The 22474-nt window shown below is 40.7% G+C and overlaps 1 protein-coding gene across 3 annotated transcripts in view; it reads right to left on the bottom strand.

Annotated features, from left to right (window-relative positions):
* The window catches only part of SLC7A2 (solute carrier family 7 member 2), a 138194-nt gene that overhangs the window by 28464 nt on the left and 87256 nt on the right, over positions 1-22474 (bottom strand). For all 3 annotated transcript variants that reach the window (XM_089669315.1, XM_089669317.1, XM_089669316.1), the window contains exons 3-6: positions 18101-18256; positions 9837-10002; positions 6934-7070; positions 3705-3927 (exon numbers count right to left, since the gene is read on the bottom strand). In XM_089669315.1, coding sequence (XP_089525441.1) covers positions 3705-3927; positions 6934-7070; positions 9837-10002; positions 18101-18256 — 682 coding nt within the window. The remainder of the gene's footprint in view (positions 1-3704; positions 3928-6933; positions 7071-9836; positions 10003-18100; positions 18257-22474) is intronic.

Raw genomic sequence — 22474 nt, 5'->3', positions numbered from 1 at the left:
GACTTTGCTGTTAAACATTTAAAGTGGTTGTAAACCCCAGACATGCAATATGAACAAAGCATATTCCTCTGTAGTGTGTACTTGTCTCAATTAAGAGCACTAAGTGTCATTTCTGTCTGTTGCTTCCTTTCTCATGCTATCAGCATGAATCACTTCTGAAAAGTTTTCCTGACACCAAGATAAAAATGATGACGGTGAGTGACCTCCGGCAGTCTGACAGCCTCAGCTCTGTTCCTGTGAGCTGTGTAGAGAGGAGTGTGTCTTTTCCCTCCAATCAGCTCTCAGAGCTCTCCTCACTAAGCTGTGCAGAGTTTAACTTCGGCTTTCCATCCCCTTTTTTCTGAACTCTGACAAGCTTTTTAAACTCTGGACTTTGAACGGAGAAGAGAAGACTGCAGATAGACAGGTACAACCTATGTAGGATGATTTGTTTCATTTCTGTGTATTATACAGGCCAGTATATGTAGGATGTACAACCACTTTAAATAAAGGGCTCATGACAAAGAAGAACCTTCTAATCTCTCCTGCTGCCTGGACATTGTAAGGAAAAACATCCTTGATGAAGACATTTCTGGGATTGTCAATTTCCTGGTTTCTTGCAGCATGCTGTGGCTTCCCTTAATAACTCCCATCTCACTACAAGACAAAGTAGTGATGTAGGGGGATGGGATCCAACCACTGAGTGCAGTGGGGAACCATGAATCTGCTACTCCCCAAGTTTCACTTTTTCCTTATTACTGCATGGGCAGCAGGAGGGGTGAGAATTTAAAATCTTCTTTCCAGGGAATCCTTTATTTTAGGTTTTAATTTTAGAATTTTAATTTATATCATGGAGAATTTAGCAAGAGAAGTGGGACTCCGTCATTCAATAGGCAGCACTGAGTCCCTAAGTGTCAAAAGGTGCTTCAATTCAACAGTATCTACTAAAATTCGAATTTGGTTGGACTGCCCCTACTATTGAAATGTAACGTACAGTATATTGTTCTCAACAAACATTATATTACCTACTAGATAGCCATTTAATCAGTTTGAGGTAAGCAAAATTGTCAGCTGACTTCCTAGGAAATATCCTTGGTAAGAAAAAGGAACCAGTAATGCTCAGTCTTAAGCTGTGCTCCATTTCCTGCTAACAGTCACAAGGTGAGGATCTGAGATTTTTAGCGAGTTTATTAACTTTTCCATATTTACAAGGAAAGCATAACCACCACTGTGATGATCTAGACAAGGGTATCTAAATTCTACTTTCAAGTACCCCCTTAATTATATTTGTAGGTGTCCTAAATGAAATAAGTGAGATTACTCAAGTCAGATAGTTGAGAAAGACCTCCACATTTTTGTTTCTAATTACAATACATTCTAAAGATGAGGACAGGACAGGCAAATAGTCCACTAAAATCATACTTAAAAAATGAGAATCTATAGACTGAGGCACCAGGATGGAGATCAGAGCAAGGGTGCTATAAACTGTCCCCACTGTGGGGCATGCACTTAAGCTTTATTATTTTACAATTGTAGTCATTCATTTATGGATGCTCTGTACACAGTTTTTAACAAATCCTATAGATATGAGTTGTAAGGGGTAGTTGAAACTAGAAGATAAGAATTCCATAGTCTAGAGAAAGAAAAGTAAAGTATAGAGTACCATAGCAGAAACTCAATTGCTGAAAACCATCGTTTAGATCACTTCAATGAATGTAGAAGGCTGACTCTTTATAAGTGCATATTATAATGAAAGCATAATCTTGTAGTGCATTGGCTTATGACAGATGCACGTTTATCCACCACGCCATTAAGCCTCAGCAGGTCCAGGAAGCTAAGCCAGGTCAGGCAAGGAGGTCCACAATTGAAAAGTGGGTCTGGATTTGAAGGGCTCAATTTAGTGGTTATAATAGTGGCTGAAAAGTGTACTATGGCAACCTGAACAACTAAATGGTGGGATAGTAACAAATGCATGGCTGAAGTTTGGGCAGACAGATAACTACACAGGTAAAATACAATCAAGTTCTGAAATTTACACAGCCCTGCCAGAATGTACATCCAGGTTGCTGAGCCCAACTTTTGTAATGCAAATAGGCAACACAGCCTGGTCACTTTCCTGGACCCATCTTTTGATTGGACAATAAAGGAGCAGCAGAATACCAATGAGTCATCTCTCTGCTCTCCTCCTATTAGCTTGTTACTTGTCAGAACATATGCATGCAGCACACTTGATTGGCTTCTGCAATGCTTCACCCTATCCTAGACTGAGTACTCTTTATCTGGGGATGACTAGCAGCATGAATTTGACTTGTTAATCAACAGTATCCACAGTTCAACAACATCCACATGGTGATGTTTTAATGAATACATAATTGCATTAATTGGCGCATTTTATATCTGCGTGAAGCTCAGCTTTTACAGATTTATGCCGGCCATAGACGGTTCAAAAATCGGCCGATATTTCGTACGAAAGATTAAGCGGCCGATTTTCGCACTGTTAGTAGGTTAATTGGTCGGTCGGTTTTCGGGTTTTTTGCACTTTTGGATAATCAGTCATGTTGGAAAATTTGTGGAAAACTACCAATTTTCGCAGCAATGATGGCCAAATTGTACGATCTTTTTAACGAAAAAAAAATATGCGCATGAGCCGTGACCTGGAAGGAACAGAAGTTTTGGCTGTTATATGGGGTGAACTTTATGACTTGCTGATTTTTGTAATCGTTGATGGTAACGTCGGTTTAACGAACGACCGATTTTTCGTTTATCGATTGAAAAAATGCGCAGTTTTCAAACCGTCTATGGCCTGTTTAAGCTATGTATGAAGGGCAGAAAACAAAAGTCTCAACATGACATTATTGGGCAGATAATTATGGCATATATGGGTGAACTTTCCAATTTTTGTACATATTGTAATTACATAAGTGTTCATGGGCACCGTAGTTGGTTCAGTTAGTGGTGATATCTAATTGATTTCTATGGGTTACTGCATATTATCCTTGCTCATGGCACTCCTTTAGTCCCTAACCCCATGCATTTTTAGGAACTTAAATGTATATAAAAAATACCATGCCGAATGCATGACTAGATCTGTGCCCCTATAGTCAATGTAATTGGAACTGTATGGAAAAATGCAGACATGTAAAACAAGCAATTGACTATAATGACATAGATTTCATCATGCACTTTGTGTGCAGGTTGAAACACATGCCGCTGGTGGTCAGAGGTGTTCAATATTGTGCAGAGACTGTTCCCACTAGTTGGGGGCCTACTAAAAGGATTACATAAGTACTGATATAACTGGAAGATGAATAGTGAAAAAAGGGTCTTGACTCTCAGACCACTTATTTCAGGATGGCAGGATATCTCCCTTTCTGTTGTTCTTGAGGACATATCTGGGTTCTGCCTTGGCTTCAATTTGTTAGTGTATTTAAATCTGCTTACAGGAGGTGTTACTGTCCAGATCACCAGGTGAAAACAGAGGAAAGAGGGCCTAAGAAAAGAAAACTAATGCAGCCACCACATCTAATGACTGGTAAGTTGCAATATAATAATTTGTTTTTGCGTTTTGGGTTTATTAGCGCTTTAACAAGAATCCAGCTATAGCATAATCTAGAGAAAACCATTCTATATACTATGTGACTTATTCAGCGCAATACACTATTTTGAACACAATGAATTTTGCCACAGTTTTGTCCACTTTTTAGACAATATAGTTAGGTATTTACCTGGTTGAAAGAGCACAAAGAGAACCAACAGCCACAACATATTTAGCAGGACCCCAGCCAACATACTCAAATGCAACAGGCAGTGGGCTCTTCTCATCTAACAAGTAATATGGCATCATTAGGGTCAGAGCAGCTGATACTCCAAAATACGCCATGAAGCACACCAGCAGGGAGGTCACAATTCCAATGGGTATTGCTCTCTGTGGATTCCGTACTTCCTCCCCTGCAAGTAAACAGGTCAAAGCACAGGTTGAGAAAGATTCACTGATCAACGTTCCAACTTGCAGGTTGAAAAGTAAATTAGAACCACAGTCAATGTATTTTTACCAGCTTTATCACTTTCAAAAACGTTCAGAAATGTATTTTACTGAGCAATCATATTATACTCACCTCATACACTCCTTCCCACTAATAATTACTCTTTAAGCATATCTAAACTCAAGAACAAAAATGGAATCTACTGCTGCTTACCAGACCATAGTAGCACACCTCTGCTAGGGTGACATTGCACACACTCCGTACTGTATCTAAGGAGGAGCAGTGTTGTCACAGCGTAGGACAGGACTACAGAATACCTCCCCCCCTCTCCTTGTTTCCATCACAGATAGTGCTCTATCTGGTGGCAGATGGACTTGTAGTTCTCAATAGAATGCAAATGCAGTGATTACCACATGCTTAGTCCATTGACTATTCCTTCAGATCTCTCATGAAAGTATGTCCCCTGGTATGGACATAAGGCTGGAGGAAGAGTCTGCAGGAGTCCACATTTTTTCCTGAAAATACTATATACTGTATGTGCATTAATTTATTTAATTTAAAGTGGCCTTAGCTGTTATGAATTCCAGTAGAGGAGAGGTAAGTTGTAGGGTGTGCAATAATGTGTAGGATATAACTAAGGACAATCAAGGAACACTGTTATATTTATTTGCTTTTAGTGAGTGCTAAAAACTGCTGTGCCAGAAAAGTAACACACTAGCCACAGCCCTAACCTAAATATTCTACTTAAAGTGATAACAAAAGATATTTTTTTAATAACAAACATGTCCTACTTTTTTCTACTTTTGTCCTGGCCTAAATGAGACATTGAGCTTTAACCCATTTCTTTAATTTTCCCCTAAGCAGGTCCCCTACTCACCTTTATAATTATATAGAGATTTGGTTACCATCAACAGGGTAGAGGACCTCTTTGTTTGTGACTGTTGGGCTACCCCAGGGGTGGGCAACTGTGGCCCTCCAGCTGTTGGCGAACTACAAGTCCCATCATGCCTTTGGGAGTCATGCTTGTAACTGTCAGTTTTGCAATGCCTCATGCGACTTGTAGTTCTACAACAGCTGGAGGGCCACAGTTGCCCACCCCTGGTCTATCCTATGCACTATAATATGTGGATCTGGGTCAGTTCCATCTAAGAGAGATGTGTTTAGTCTCATTCCCTGTAAGTTGTATACAGCAATTCTTCATGAAGTTAAATAATGAAAGAGCCTCTGGGCATGTGGTGCATATTTTTTTTGAGTATTACACAGGGAATATAGAGATTTTTTAGGTAAAATGCTACCCTCCTTATTCACTTATTTACTTTTACTCTATTTTGGGCTTTGGAGTCTCTATGCTATAGGGCCCTTTAACACATTTACCTTGTTGGTGGTTTTGGACAAATGCAATACCTACTGATTTTGGACTAATTTACAGCTATATCCTAGAAATATACACCATCAAGTGAATATTCATTTCACTTGTCTCTATGGATTGAGGGCTTTTTTTGACACTTATATATCTGCCTTATTGCCTTACTGTAATAAAAAAAAAGTAAGTTTTTAATTCTGTCTCGTGATGTGCCAATAAAGTCCAACAACTGTGGTGGGCATGCTCCCACATTCTTTTATGTCATACCTACCTGCTCTGTGTAGTGGTTTTGATCCTCCTCTTCTCTGGTCACCCATCGGCAGTCCTGGCCCCTCCCTCTTACCAAGTGCACCCAAAGCAAACAGCTTGGAGGCACCCAAGCAGGCTCGCTCCTGAGCCTGTGCTCCGCATGTCCATTCACACACACAGCCGTGGCTTGGCCCTGCCCCTCCTCTCTCCTCATTGGCTCACTGGCTGTGATTGGGGCTTGGAGACTGCTGGGGCTCAGGAAAGTATTAGGGGGCTGGGAGGCTGCTGCACACAGAAGTTTTATTTTACCTTCATGCATAAAATGCATGAAGGTAAAAAACCTTGAGACTTTACCACCACTTTAAAGCATAAGTCAATCCAAAAATAAACGTAATACTTCTCTGGAATACATGCACTTTTCCCCATGTTTTACCCTTTTATACACATGCCAAGTACAAAAATTAACTGCTGATTTGCCTGAAATATAGTATGTTCCTACATTCCTTTTGACATGACAACACAGCTCTGAATTCCGTGGTGCCAGCATTGCCTGCTCCATTTCTGATGGAATAAAAAAATCACAGAGCAAATAAAAGAATTTCATTGTTCGGGTATTTTTTCTCGGTGGATAATATAAAAATGACAATATATCCTAAAAACTTACAGCCAATACCCACGACTCAATTACTTTTCATAAAATTATCTTTTGTACTTGTTATAAAAAATAAGGCCAAAATACAAGGATTTATTTTCTAAAAAATCAGGCTTACTAACCATAGATTTGTATGAATTCACACATTTTCATTAATTTGAATTTCAACCTTTACAGTTAACTTTAAGGCTCCATGCACACTGGGCGTTTTAATAACACTGGTAACGTTAGCAGTGTAATGTCACGTTAAAAACATGAGTTTTTGCATTAGCGTTTAGCGGAGTTTTTCCACATTTGCATTTTTTAGCGTTTTCTTTTTACCTAAAAAAAAAGTCCAAAAAAGCTGGTTTACCACGATTTACGTTTTACCAGGTTTTGTCACGTTTTGCAGCATTAGAGCATTTTTACAGTTAAAAATGTCCTCTTGAAACCCACTAGTTCTGGGGTTTTTTTCCAGCCAAAAAACGCCCCTGCCGAAAAATGTTGATTACAGTCTATGTGTGCATGGACACATAGGATAACATACCGGGAGGTTTACTGGCTGTAGGAAAAAACGTCAAAAGCCAAAAAACAGCAGCTATAAAAATGTCCAGTGTGCATGAGAACTAATACCATCTTTCTAGTCTGTGCTGACATTCTAGCCAGCTTTGCTCAACATGCCTATCAAGGCCTCAGGTTCTATTTAAAGTGTGCCCGCTAGTTCTCACCGGTTGTTGCAATGCAGTCAAATCCAACGAAGGCGTAGAAGCAAGTAGCAGCTCCAGCCAGCATCCCAGTCATTCCATATGGCATGAAACCTCCAACACCGTGTTTACTTGTCACATTTTCATAGTACACAAAATTTCTGATTGAAAAAAGATACAAATAATTAAAACAGCTTTTATATTTCAAGGGTTTTTTTAAATCACAGAAAATGCTCACGTTAAAATCAGTATACATTTTATGTCATAATCATGCATACATGAACAAACAAGTATGCATCTTTATTTAACTTTGATCAACATCTTAAACTCAAAGGAAAATGTGCAATGAGCAATATTTAACTGCATCCAATCCAAAGTCATCTGTTTACCATCATTCTGCCTATATTAAGCTGTTACAATGTGATTAAAATCTTAGTGGTGTATATTATTCTATGTCAGGGGTCATTAAGCTGTTGATCATGATCGAACAGTTGACCACGGGCAGCCAACAGGTGGATCATGACCACAGCTCTGCCTCCCCCCAGCCTCCACCACTATTATGTTCTCTGCAGAGTGGAGTGCAGGAGGAATCATAGTGCTGGATGGAGGGCGGGGATAGGAGCTGCCTTAGTGATTGTTTGCTAGGCGGTCCTAGCAACCAATCCCCAGCTTGTTATTATGATATGTTAACTCCAGCAGCTTCTGCTCCCGCCTTCCATCCAGCACCATGCTGTCTCTTGATCTACGCTCTGCTGTACACATGCTAGCAGGTAGGAAGTGCTACCTACACAGTGCTGTGTGTGTTGGGAAGGGGAGGGGGGTGGTGATGTGAAGGGAACAGGGGAGACAGTGTTGGAGGGGGGCAGAGGAGACACTGTTGAAGCGAGGGCAGAAGAGACAATGTTGGAGAGGGGCAGAGGAAACCCTGTGGAAGCAGGGGCGGGGAGACAATGTTGGAGGGGGGGCAGAGGAGACACTGTTGGAGGGGGGGCAGAGGAAACACTGTTGGCAGGGGGAAAGAGGAGACACTGTTGAAGGGGGGGGGGGCAAAGGAGACACTGTTGAAGAGGGAGCAGAGGACACTACAGTGCTAAAGTGAGGGGCGATGAGAAATGGATAGAGGACACTGCTTTAGGGGATGGGGAGGCAGAGGACACTGCTTTTATTGGGCAGAGGACACGTTGTGAGGGGCAGAAGACACTTCTATGGGGGAGGATACTACAGGGGGTAAATGACACTACTGGGGTGGTGTTTACTTTCACTTACTAAGGACTACATATCCCATGGTGCCTTGCTGCTTGCAGACAGTGATTCCTGTACTGACTCCGCCTCCTGAAACTCCTCCACTCAGTACCACTGTAGTTCAGAAGGCAGGCTCTGTGAAATGTGTGACACAACAGTGGCTCACGCACATGGAATAGTGAATACGTGTCACAGAATTCAAGGAAATAAATGTATGGGTTTCTCCACAAAGTTTACAAACTTCAAGATTGTTTGTATTAATAGGAGTAAGCTAGAAATAACTTAAATGCAATGTAGAAATTATTATATTATTTTACATTTTCACCATAGATACACTTTAAGGGAAAATTTAGCTGAAAGAAATATGAGGGCTGCAATTGCTGACAATGACAGTACATGAATTCCTAATCAATTATTGGCTACTGACACAGAAAATAATGATGCCTGATCAGCATGACAAGGCACTTAGCATTTTTAGACAGAAAGGCAGCGATCACGTAAATTTTTTTTCAAACAGGTTTCTTTTAAGTAAATGGAATAGCAAATGAGCTGGAGTATCAATGGCCACCATTGGTGTAGTTCATTGTTAAACAGCACAAAGCAAATCTTGAGCTTTGAAATTCATCTGATTGGACAAACCAACTTGTTTCAATATATCTTTTCTGCTGTGGGTGTCAGGGAGCTATAGGTGCAAACAGACACAAAAAGCACAAGGGCCAGATTCTAAAGTACACAGGTGAAACTCGATGCACTGACTCCAGCCTCAGTCCACTCCTTGTGAAAGTCCCCAACACTTTTGAATGGCCTTTTCCTGACAATCCTCTCCAGGCTGCGGTCATCCCTGCTGCTTGTGCACCTTTTTCTTCCACACTTTTCCCTTCCACATAACTTTCTATTAATGTGCTTTGATACAGCACTTTGGGAACATCCAACTTCTTTTGCAATTACCTTTTGAGGCTTTCCCTCCTTATGGAGGGTGTCAATGATGGTTTTCTGCACAACTGTCAGGTCAGCAGTCTTTCCCATGATTGTGATTCCTACTGAACCAGACTGAGAGACCATTTAAAGGCTCAGGAACCCTTTGCATGTGTTATGGCTTAATTAGCTGATTAGAGGGGGACACTTTGAGCCTAGAATATTGCACCTTTTCACAATATTCTAATTTTCTGAGATTGTGGATTTGGGGTTTTCATGAGCTGTAAGCCATAATCATCACAATTATGACAAATCACGGCTTGAACTATCTTGCTTTGCATGTAATGAGTCTATCTCATATATTAGTTTCACCTTTTAAGTTGCATTACTGAAATAAATGAACTTTTGCACGATATTCTAATGTTTCGAGTTTCACCTGTACATGGTGACAGCATCCCTCATATCCCAGGTTCTGGTGCAGATATATTAACAACAAATAGCTCCACTTCTGATCTCCTGTACTGGAGTGTCAATTCTGCTGTATTAAAACTGAATACATTAGCAAGTGGATGTCATGGATGATTTTAGATACAGTATACTATAGACAGCTTCTAACACCACCAGCAAAGTAAGAGTAAAACATCAGGCATGACAACTTCTACCCAAGGTGAAAAATGTACATTTATATCATTAGGCATTATATAAGCTATATAGTGTTCATAGTTACAGTTACACCGTAAAACAAGGCATTTGAAGAAAGTGTGCCATACCCTGGTGGAGCAGAGATATTCTGGAGAAACGACTCTGTTATCTTCCAGTTATGGAGATCTCCTTTCACAAACCCAGCAATCATTACAAACAAGAGGACAAGCACATTGATAGCTGTGAACACCTTGTTCACCCAGGCAGATTCTTTGACTCCAAAAGACAACAATCCTAAATAATAGAAAAAGATATATACAAGGTATAAAAGCAAATCTTTAGGGCCCAACCACAGTGATGCATTGCAAAAATGTGTGTTTTAAAGCACATACCACAATACATGTTAAAACATGAGCACTAGTGTGGTGCCTTTTATTTCAAAAGGAACCCAAATGCACATGCGTCTCTAAAAACTATCTGTGTGTTGCATGGTGATTTAGAAAATAGGGTCAGGTGTGCTTTCATATGTCCTTCAATCACTTCTGAAAACGAAATCTGAAAGTGTAATGGAAAGATAATTAAATTACCTTATTAGAGGATCCTATTTACAGAATAGCATAAAACCGCCTGTTTAATTACACTATGGGCCTGTGTTGATGGGCTTTGGGCTTGTGTTGATGCCATCAGTTTGACATGCTTCTGGGATCATTCACAATTCACTGACAGATGCATATGACATGCAATGCCAAGCTGCGGTTTCCAAAGCGAGGAAAATCCTTTCTTGTATTAAGAGAAGTATAGACTCCAGAGAGAGAGATATCAGATTACCCCTGTACAAATCATTAGTAAAACCTCATCTGGAATATGGAGTTCCGTTTTGGGCACTAATTCACAAAAAGAACATTGGGGAACTAGAGAAAGTAAAGGGAAGGGCATCCAAACTGATAAGAGGCATGGAGGAGCTCAGTTATGAGGAAAGATTAGAGGAACTGAATGTATTCTCTCTTGAGAAGAGGAGATTAAGGGGGGATATGATCAACATGTATAAATACAGAGGTGGTCGACATAGTGAACTTAGTGTACAGTTATTCACTTTAAGGTCATCACAGAGGACAAGAGGGCACTCTTCACATCTGGAAGAAAAGAGATTTAATCTACAAATACAGAAAGGCTTCATCACAGTAAGAGCATTGAAAATGTGAAATAGACTCCCTCAAGAGCTGGCTATGGCCATAGATTGTTTTAACAAAGGCCTGGATTTTTTCCTAAATGTATAGAATAAAACTGGATACTAATATTTATAGGTAAAGTTTATCCAGGGAACATCCAATTGCCTCTCGGGGGATCAGGAAGGAATTTTTTCTCTTGCTGGAGCAAATTGGATCATGCTTTATTGAGGTTTTTTGCCTTCATCTGGATCAACTGTGGGTATAGGATTGTGTATATAGGACTGTATCATTTTTTTTAATGGTTGGAATAGATGGACATGTCTTTTTTTTCAACCACATTAAATATGTAACTGTGTAACTATGCATCAGACCTCTTTCTGACCTGCCTCAAGCAGGTTTTGCATTCCATGAACTGCATAGGAATACAAAACCCATCTGATATAAACAAAAGCCTATCGACAGAGGCCCTGAGTCTGTTTTGTGATCTTTTAAAGCACAGGAGTTACTTACTTGGAAATGTGTTTCATATAGATCCATAGCTTAAAGCAATATTAAGCCTAAAAACAGAATGTAATATATTGCAGAATACCAAGTCATAAGTACTATATGGTGGTTGCATTCTATTTTTTTTATTTAATTTTCACTTGGTAATCCAGCCAGTAACATATTTCATGTCTTAGGGTGTCCCCACTCTGGATGGGGGTGCAATGGAAACACCTTTGGTTGGCAGCATTGTCAGTCTGGGAAGAGGGTAGTGTTAGGTTTACTAGCAGATTTAGATGGACTTGACTATCAAACTAAATTTGAATTAAAGCTAACAGTTTCAAGCAGTTACAACAGAAACAATTGAGTACTGTCCGTGATACTTTTTTTTATTTTCACTAACATACAATTTTGAGGACAAGGTTTTGGGGAATGTCCCCTTCCCCGAAAGTTTGTCCTCAAAATTGTATGTTAGTGCAAATACAAAAAGTATCACGGACAGTACTCAATTGTTTCTGTCGCAAATGCACTAATACGGCTACAATCACCTCAAGCAAAGCAGTTACAACAGTTTTTTTTCTTTTGGGATAAAGGTTTTATAGAAATGAATAAAAGCTGACAATTGTAAGCACCCCTGTCAGTGGTAAGTGGTTTGACTCAATGCACCAAGTGCCAATTTTGCTGGACAGCTTGTTCTATTAAAGGATGTTAAAAATATAATCAATTTACTGGCTGGATCACCAGGTGAAATTAAAGTGGAACTTTATTTAAAAAATAATTCCTGATAGATCACTTTAGGCTGGCCCCTTTTGCAGGTATAGCTATGTAAAACATTACAAGTAAGTGCCTATTCTGTTTAAAACCCAGTAATGCCCTGTCTCAAACTGCTTTACGCATGTTCAGTTGCTCTCTATTCTTGGCACTGTGCCTAAAATCACCACTAGAGGCCAATAGTGTCTTATCTGATCTCCCTGATTTTCTTTCCTTTCTGACATGGCAGCCTGTGAACTTTAGCACTGTAAAACTCCTATCAGCCTTCTATTCTAGCTTTGCCAAGATATACAATCAAGGCTGTAACTGTACATATTTTAATTACAGAATTGACATATAGGGGTTTATTAACTAAAGCTGGAGAGTGCAAAATCAGGCTCACTTCTGCATAGCTTCTAACCTAAGCTTGTTCAAGTAAGCTTTGGTAATAAAACCTGGAAGCTGATTGATTTCTATGCAGAAGTGAGCTTGATTTTGCACTCTCCAGCTTTAGTAAATAAGCCCCATAGTGTTTGAGACCAAGGAGAGGGGAAGTATTTCCAATAAGGAAATGACTGATCTGACTTCAACAAAATGGCAGCCCCAGCAAGAGAAAAAAGGAGCAATACTGGAGGCAATTTACAGCACACAATCATTTTGGTATCTTGATTACTAACGTGGAATGTATGGTCTTTTGTTAAAGATTATTCTTTGTTATCAAACTGTTATGGGTACAATTCTGCTTCAAGACAAAAAAAACTAAAAGAGAAAACAAATACAACCACCACATCTAATAAATGGTACGTTGCCATATAATACATTTTTGTTTTCGGGTTTAAAGCAATCCTGTGACCCCTCATGGAGACACCCACCCCACAATGATAATGACAATACATAAGAACCCTTGAAGATAGTATTATGCAACCTGCATTATCTTCTCTGTTTTCTCTACATAGGACTGTAACAGCACCATGGGTGCTGCCATGTTGGTTTTCCCTAACAGAACTGTTTGCTGTATCATGACGATCCTAAAAACGTACAGCCGGAGCTGAACAGCATGCTCCTGTGCCAGCCTCTGTGTACAGTACAATGGCTGTCAGCGAGATCACACAAGATTAAGAGGAGGAGAAAATGAAAAGGCTGCAAGGTCACAAAATAGGAGAAAATGCAAATAAGAGGAAAACAAATTGAATCCAAGTTGCTCTGGTTGTGAAGCTTCAGTGTGAATTGTTGCACAGTGCCTGCAGTGTTTGGAGCCCAAGAGAGATTTTTTTCATGGTATATCAAGCTGGTCATACACTGCTTGAGTTGTGTCCAGTTCCTGCTGGTTTTTCACAGGAGCCTGATGGAAAATTGTTGGCTGAGAAGCACCTGCATCCAATCATGCAGACACTGTTCAGGTATTCTGACAGCTGGTAGTGCCAGCTCACAGAATACATAGTCCGACAAGGAAAATTCATCCAGCCCTGTTGGAGCATGAATAGAGGAATCTTTTAGATTTCTTTCATCCAGCCAGGAGACTGAAGGATTCAGATTTATATGTGTATGACCAGCTTAATTGGTATTATACATTGTAAATCATTGGCTGTCCATAGCTTGATCAATTTTAATTAATTTAATTTTAATGAAAGTACATAATTTAAAACTGAATGCCAGATCTTGTTATTTTACTTTTGCAGACATGTAAACTAAAAAAGATCTTCACCCTCTAAATATGGTTCCTCTGTTTCCACCCCTCTACATGAATAGTGATGTGGGTTTTTTTTTTACCTTTTTTTGTGTAAACTGCGTGGCCCCTTACCCCCATGCACTTCATTCGCATAGGCGAATAACATGCACAGTGCTTGATGTTCCACCTGGGATATGTGATAGTCAATCATACAGAAAGGAGGAGGTGGAGGGCCTAGTGGCACGTCATCATAAGGCCCACTGGGCCCTCTTAATGATATCAGGAGCAACATGGTGGCGCAGGTCTAAATGTTGTCTGATGACAAGAGGATCTTAGCGGAACAACGCTGGATCCTCTGGGCGGGTGAGCATCTGAACTGTGCAGCAAACAGCACCCGGTAAGCAGGGGTTAAATGTGATTGGAGACACTTTAAGAATAAATAGTCCTTTATAATTTTCAAATTAGAAGAAAATGTGTAGCACATGACCTTATAAAGTTAATTCACATGGTCTTAATCTCCTGATAATGAAAAGCATGATTATGTTTGAGACATTAACTTTTAAAGATTATGAGGACTTCTGTCAGGATAGCCTACTTTGCAGCTTAAGTTTATGATTCTTGGATAAGTATACAGAACTAGCATAACTATCAGAACTGATCATGTGCTGTTGGAACAGGATCTGAACAACTATGAAGAGCAACATGGCCTTCAACTGTACTATGAACCACTATTATACTGCATTTTAAAATTCTTCCCTACTCCCCTTGGTCCAGCCACCAAAGTGAGATTTATCTTCAGTTCACTCCTACAACACCAGCATTCTCCTCTTGAAGCCATAGCTTTTTTTTTATCAAAATCCGTACTAATCTAAAGCTGGTAATAAACAATGCACAAATCTGTAGTGAGGGCTATTGTATTCTGACAGCCAGTATCCAATGCTGTCAGAATTCATGAACAATGACTGCAGCTGTTTGGCTGCAGTCACTGTTCCGCCAACAATTTTCTGGTGTTGGCATGGCCACGCAAGGTTAGAATTTTTTGCCATAATTCTAACAGTGTATAGCCATCTTAAGATTGTTTACTCTTTGAGGTAACTAAACATAAAACCACTGACGTATCTAATGATTTTTACTATACTGAAATCATATTATATGTCAGCCCTGCAACCTATCAATCTGAATTTTGGACTGTATGATGTTGATAATTTCCTTGACTGTCATTTTACGTAGTTTTACAAGTCTAATAAAATCTATTACACAAAAAAAACAATTGTTCCCTACTGAAAATGGAATTCCACTCATTTTTAACCACATTGTAATGTGCATCGCTAGTGAATTAAGGTTTGGAAACTAACATGTTGCAATTTCTGCACAAAGAACCCTTTTTTAGTTGTCTTCCCAGCAACTTCTGGTCACAGTTGCCTAGGCGATTATGTCACCAGCCCTGGCCTATTGACTCCTGAGATATCAATCCCAGGAATCTTTGGGCATTTAATGTGGGTACCGTTGTGAGATTTCCTTAGTGGAATTGATGCAATTGGCGCCATTTTAGAAGAATTGATATGGCAACCTGTAATTAATAAACTGTGCAGAGCAGAGTCATTACTGGGTAGATTCCCAGATCAGGAGGCGCTTGCTGGGTAGCCAGCTGAACCTAATCCAATAAATACACATGAGTCAGCTTCAGATGGCCATATCCTCGATGACCCCTGCCTGCTTCTGAGATCCTGTACAGTGGATAAAAAAGTCTACACACCCCTGTTATAATTTCAGGTTTCTGTGATGTAAAAAAATGAGACAAAGATAAATCATTTCAGAACTTTTTCCACCTTTAATGTTACCTATAAACTGTACAACTCAGTTGAAAAACAAACTGAAATCTTTTAGGTGGAGGGAAGTAAAAATAAAAAACTAAAATACTATGGTTGCATAAGTGTGTACACCCTTAAACTAATACTTTGTTGAAGCACCTTCTGATTTGATTCCAGCAATCAGTCTTTTTGGGTATGAGTCTATCACCATGGCACATCTTGATTTGGCAATATTTGCCCACCCTTCCTTGCAAAAACACTCCAAAATCTGTGAGATTGTGAGGACATCTCCTGTGCACAGCCCTCTTCAGATCACCCCACAGATTTTCAATCGGATTCAGGTCTGGGCTCTGGCTGGGCAATTCCAAAACTTTAATCTTCTTCTGGTGAAGTCATTCCTTTGTTGATTTGGATGTATGCTTTTGGTAGTTGTCATGCTGAAAGATGAAGTTCCTCTTCATGTTCAGCTTTCTAGCAGAAGACTGAAGGTTTTGTGCCAGTATTGACTGGTATTTGGAACTGTTCAAAATTCCCTTGACTAAGGCCCCAGTTCCAGCTGAAGAAAAACAGCCCCAAAGCATGAGGCTGCCACCACCATGCTTCACTGTGGGTATGGTGTTCTTTTGGGGATGTGCAGTGCTGTTTTTTGTGCCAAACATATCTTTTGGAATTATGGCCAAAAAGTTAAATCTTAGTTTCATCAGACCATAACACATTTTCACACATGCTTTTGGGAGACTTCAGATGTATGTTTGCAAAATTTAGCCGGCTTGGACATTTTTCTTCGTAAGAAATGGCTTCTGTCTTGTCACTATACCCAATAGCCCACACATATGAAGAATACGAGAGATTATTATTACATGTACCACACAGCCAGTTCTTGCCAGACATTCCTGCAGCTCCTTTAATGTTGCTGTAGGCCTCTTGGCAGCCTCCCAGACCAGTTTTCTGCTCGTCTTTTCATCAATTTTGGAGGGACGTCCAGTTCTTGGTAATGTCACTGGCGCCATATTTTCTCCACTTGATGATGACTGTCTTCACTGTGTTCCATGGTATATCTAATGCCTTGGAAATTCTTTTGTACCCTTCTCCTGACTGATACCTTTTAACCCTTTGAGGACCATAAGATTACGGAATGCCAAAAGAATCAATTTTTTGTTTTTAAAGTTTGTACACTTCAGTTGCTGTAACTAAGCCATTTCATGAAATAATTGGCAAAAAGCTAGATCCATTTGTTGATAAGAACTAATATTTTGACTCAAACCAAAAAAAAAAAAGAATTTTAAGTTCTTAATTAGATGATACAGGCAATTAAAAACATGGGACAAATACGTCCCTTGGTCCTCAAAGGGCTAACAATGAGATCCCTCTGATGCTTTGGAAGCTCTCTGCGGACCATGGCTTTTGCTGTAGGATGCAACTAAGAAAATGTCAGGAAAGGCCTGCTAGAACAGCTAAACTTTATTTGGGGTTAATCAGAGGCACTTTAAAATGATGGCAGATGTGTACTGACTCCTAATTAACATGATTTGGAATGTGATTGCTTAATTCTAAACACAGCTCCAGCTCCAGTTATAACCACATTATTTTAGTGTTTTATGTTTACACCCCCCCCCCCCCAAAAAGGTTTCAGTTTTTTTTTCAATTGAGTTGTTTAGTTTATCAGTCACATTAAAGGTGGAAAAAGTTCTGAAATTATTTATCTTTGTCTCATTTATTTACATCACAGAAATCTGACATTTTAACAGGGGTGTGTAGACTTTTTATATCCACTGTAAGTTATTAAAGCATGAAGCGGGGACAGTAGCCAAATATTAACATACTAACAATCACAGGGGAGCTTTGAAAATATTGATTATGGGGACTTGAGCTCTGCTTTCATGTCTCTGCTGATGCAATAGCAAATATGTTCAAAAAGTATTTACCAACAGTAGAAATGTATGCTTAATTTCCCTTTACAGCTGAACACCATACAGATATAAAACACTGTTTACTACAGTTATATATTTGTTTAAGAAAATTTATTTTTAAATCTACTGTAAGTGCTTTAATCTGCCTTGTTATCAGCCTCATGTGAACCCCTGGATATTTGATTTGAGAGACAGGGTCAGCACAGGGAGCCAATCAGGCACTGCTATATGCACATGTGCTATCAGGTGACTGGAGAAGGATAAGCATAAGCTGCCCTTACTGTTTTCTTAGCATGAACAGTTTTCAAGATACAAATGTGACACTAAGACCAGCATTAATGACTTATCGTTCTGTGCAGGTAACATAATTATAAGGCAGCAAAAGACATACCCAACCAATAACATTGATGCTAAATTATCAGGAGTGACAAGTTACTGCATCATTTGAAGGTTTATGCTTTCATTATGAAGAGGTTCAAGAGGGGATCAGATAACCTTCAAAAGTCTAAAAGCGGTTGTGGAAGTGCTAAGAATAGTGCTTCCAACTGTGTCACTATACAGTGATGAAGAGGCAAAGACCTGAATGGTTTTACATCTTACCTGACAAAAGCAAGATAAGGCAAACTGCAAAAAAGTCAGGGTATTCAGCCAGGCCAGGGGAATTCATCCTAAAATAGGTTCTAAAAAATTGGCCAATCTGCTTCCCCAGAAGTTCATCAAATGTACCACTCCATGCTCTGGCTACACTAGACGTGCCTGCAAAAAAAGCAGAGGAGAATGTTCAGAGAGCTTCAACCGTGTACTGGGGGCACAACTTACTTTCTATGTTAGATGGTACACAGATTTCAAAGGATAAAAAAATGCAATAGAACAACCTCCACACACAAGCACATATGCCTATTCTACAAAGAAAACCCTTAACTTTTTTGTGTATACATACTGTATTATGTGAAGCAATTACTGTTACTCCATGAAGGTGAGTAGATTAATAAATGACAGTTTGAATAGCCGAACCTATTGACTGGATAAGGTTAACATAATGACCAGAGATTTGTGGTTTACTCATGAGTGGCCATGTCTAAACAGCTCTTCATACCTTGTTGGTGACTGGGTTTCTAGTCTTGCATTGGTAAAGATGCATTGGAAAGGTAGCCGCAGGTAGTAGAGGCCATTTATCCCAGCTGTCTATCAGAGAACTTCGCATGAAAAAAAAAAAACAGACATGGCTGCCAAAGTCCCTCTGGCTTCTCCTCCTCTCTGCAACTGCATAGGAGCGTATTTATGCTCACAACATATATCATAAAAGGCAAAAGGAATTGGCTACACTCTGATATAGCCCAACAACAGACAGAATTATTGTTCTGGAGCACAACATGCTCTGTGTGTAGACTCCACCCTCTGTAATGTCTTTTACCATGAACGGGCTAGAATATGGCAGGGTGCATGTTGTGCACATGAACAATAAATCTATCTGTGCTTGGGATATTACAGAGTGTGGCTGGCTCCTTTTGCTTTCTAGGAATCTTTGCATGTCCGTAGATTTTTTCAGATGCCTGATGTCCAACCTTTCTTCAGAAAAAGAATGAATTAGTTAGGATGGAGATCCCTAATCAGTTAGCATGGTTTTCCTCTGGATAGGCTGATATCCAGTTCCCTCCCCCATCCCTATCCATAACACAAATATACAAGTTCATCCAATACACATGTATGTTTGTATAGGTTATGATCACAATAACCATCATTCAGTGGTTGGATTGCACATGTACAGCTGGTTGCTGTGCATGGCCAATTCCTTTTGCCACTTAGGGAATTTTGTCTGTAGACCTTCCTTGATGCCTGTTGGCCAAGCCTGCTTCAGGTAAAGATCAATCAGTTAGGATGGAGATCCCTCACCAATAGGTATTGTTTTCCCCAGTACAGATATCTGTAGTGCACTCCTTCCCCTCTCCTAAGCACAAACATGTAAGTTCACCCAATGCAAATGTACATGTTTGTATAAGAGTTGTTTGTAATTATTCACTGGCTGGATTTCGAATGTACCACTGGCTGCTATTTAGTGTCTGCAGGCAAAATAAAACCCAGAAAAGAAATGGTAGACTGTCAAAGACATGACAGTTTAGGGAAAGAAGACAGAAGACCATGGGTTCTAGAAGCAGTTCTAGAATCAAATTATAGGCAACCTAGCCATTTCATGTACACAGCAGAACACATCATTACTTTATTTAAAAAAAACAATTAGACATAATTTCATGATTCAACCAAGATTTCTACAAATCATTTTTACGCATATAATTATAATGACACTTACAAAGTGAAAGCAAACAACATATACATTTAAAGGTTCTAGGTTCTGATGGTTTGTCAGTAATGTTGAAAAAACAATTGTGAAGTATACAGTAGGCACAAGAAAGTGCCACCCTCATCATGGCCATGAGGGAGCAGGCAAAGACAAAAGACCATTTTAAAAGATAAGTTCACTCATATTTAGGGTGTAACATTTTACTAAATGAGCAGCCCCTGCACCCCCTCCTCCCCGAGTTCCCGTGGTGACAGTGGGCTGGCGATCGCTGTCACAATTTAAAAAAAAATGTGGCTGTGCTGGGCTCCACCCAATTGGCCACATCATGCATTCATATTGTTCTCTGAATTGGAGAACTACAACTACCATCTTCCATTGCAGCCGTTGGCTCGTAGTTCTCAATGAACTACCAGGGTGCTGGTGAACGCTCTAGGTAGTTCATTAATCCTTCCTGTCATTCAGTAAGTGCCTGTCTGTACAATGTACAGGCAGACAGCTACAATGACACCCCTTCTGATCGCAGGTGCAATAGTTTACAGGCTTCTTATAAATAAATAAATGCACATTTTTCACCTGCAAAAAGATGTGCGTGTGTTTTTTTGTTTGTTTTTTTATGTAAGCTTATCCTTTAAACTCAGAGTTTTAAGAAGCTGGCTAGTGGTTCAACCCACCATGCCTCGAAGGTAGACTTGAAATAAAAAAAGTGAAGATATGGGATCTTATAGAAGAAAGGTTCACCAGAATTTTTTTGCAGTCTTATAAAGAACATCTAGAAATGCTAATTGTGCCCAAGCAGTATCCTGGAAAATCTACTGTTTGCATTACATTTCTCCTGGAAAATAGTAGAGTACATCTTGTGCCTTGAACTTCTTAGCTGTATAACTTCACTTTGAAATTTCTAAGGCATTACTCCCTCTGACATCTAGTTTCAAGATATCTGGCATGAGATTTAGTGATGATACTACTGTGCTGTTTACTGCTCTTCAGGAGAGGAAGCTGTACCTGAAGACCTGCAATACAATCTCCATGCCTGAGCTTCATTCATTCTTTGGATTTGTAATTTGTGCTTCTCCCCTACTGCTTCTTGAATATTCCTTCATCAGGCAGGCCTAACAATGTAACGCACTGGCTGACGACAACCACCACCCACAGACCGAAGTCCCTCAGGGCGCTGAGTCTAAGTCCCAGGCTGCCCTTCACCAGGGCCCCTGATGGTGGGGATGGACTTGACGCAGCCAGGAACCAGGTCGCGGCCCCCGAGACACCTCAGCTGCGGTAATGGCCGCCGCCAATGGCGTGTAGCTGGTGGAAGAGACAAAAGAGTAGTCAGACAGGCTGGGTCAACAACAACAGGACAAAACAGTACAGGACAGCAGACGAGAATCACAGGTCACGAGCCGGGTTCAGCAACAGAGGGTCAGATAAAAGGAGAACGCAAAGAATAGTCAAGTCACAAGCCGAATCAGATACCAGGAGAGTCCCGAGAGTCAGAACAGAGTAACAGCAACACAAAGACACAAGACACAAGTGCAAAGAGCATGTGCGGACCACAGGCTTATATGTCATCAGCCACACCCCTCTGGGGGATGGACCTCAGAGACCAGAAGGCATAAAAGGATTCCCACCATGCACAGCAGAAATCCAAGATGGACGCCAGCACATGGAGTAACATAACCTCAGGGAAAAGGTAGGACCTTGACAGTACCTCCTCCTCAAGGGCCCCTCCCCCTCCGCGGCTCAACAAAAGGTTTCTGAGGAAAGCGGGTATGAAAAGCGCGGAGCAGGGCAGGAGCATGGACATCCGCAGAAGGAACCCAGGAACGCTCCTCGGGACCATAACCGCGCCAATGAACCAGGAACTGTAATCGACCGCGCACCAATCGAGAGTCCAGGATCCGGCTCACCTCATACTCCTCATGACCGTCAACCTGGACAGGACGGGGCCGAGGCAGAGAGGTAGTGAAGCGATTGCAGATCAGAGGTTTCAACAGGGAAACATGAAAGATATTGGAGATCCGCATCCCAGGCGGAAGGGCAAGGGCATAGGCCACCGGATTCACTTTGCGGAGAATGCGGAAAGGACCGACAAAACGGGGAGCTAGTTTGGGTGTGGGCACCCGAAGATTGAGGTTGCGAGTAGACAACCACACCCGATCGCCGACCTGGTATGAAGGAGCGGGCAACTGTCTGCGATCAGCCTGGAACTTCTGGCGCTGAGCTGAGTCCCTCAAGGCCCTCTGGATCTGCCCCTATGAAGAACGCAGGGCAGCAAGATGGTTCTCCACAGCCGGAATGTCCTGTGGTGAGAATCTCTCAGGTAATACTGCAGGTTGGAACCCATAGTTGGCCATGAAGGGAGACATCCCGGAGGAGGAGTTGACCGCCGAGTTCCTGCCCGGTTCTGGTGTTAAACGCGGTCTTCCACTCATCCCTCTGTCTGTTCCATACGAGGTTGTACGCCGCCCTAAGGTCGAGTTTGGTAAAGACTGTTGCTTCCTTAAGGCGGTCAAACAACTCAGAAATCAAAGGAATTGGATATGCATTTTTAATGGTAATCCGATTGAGACCCTTATAATCGATGCAGGGCCTCAGTTCCCCACCTTTCTTCTCTACAAAAAAAAACCCTGCTCCTGCTGGAGAAGTAGACTTACGAATGTGCCTCCGGGAGAGCGCAT

The sequence above is a fragment of the Staurois parvus genome, unplaced genomic scaffold (assembly GCF_062004578.1).
Source record: "Staurois parvus isolate SC_StPar_1 unplaced genomic scaffold, SC_StPar_1.0 ptg000071l, whole genome shotgun sequence".
NCBI classification, from domain to species: Eukaryota; Metazoa; Chordata; class Amphibia; order Anura; family Ranidae; genus Staurois; species Staurois parvus.
Note: the sequence above shows the minus strand (reverse complement) of the source record. Positions and strands in the feature narration are given on the sequence as shown.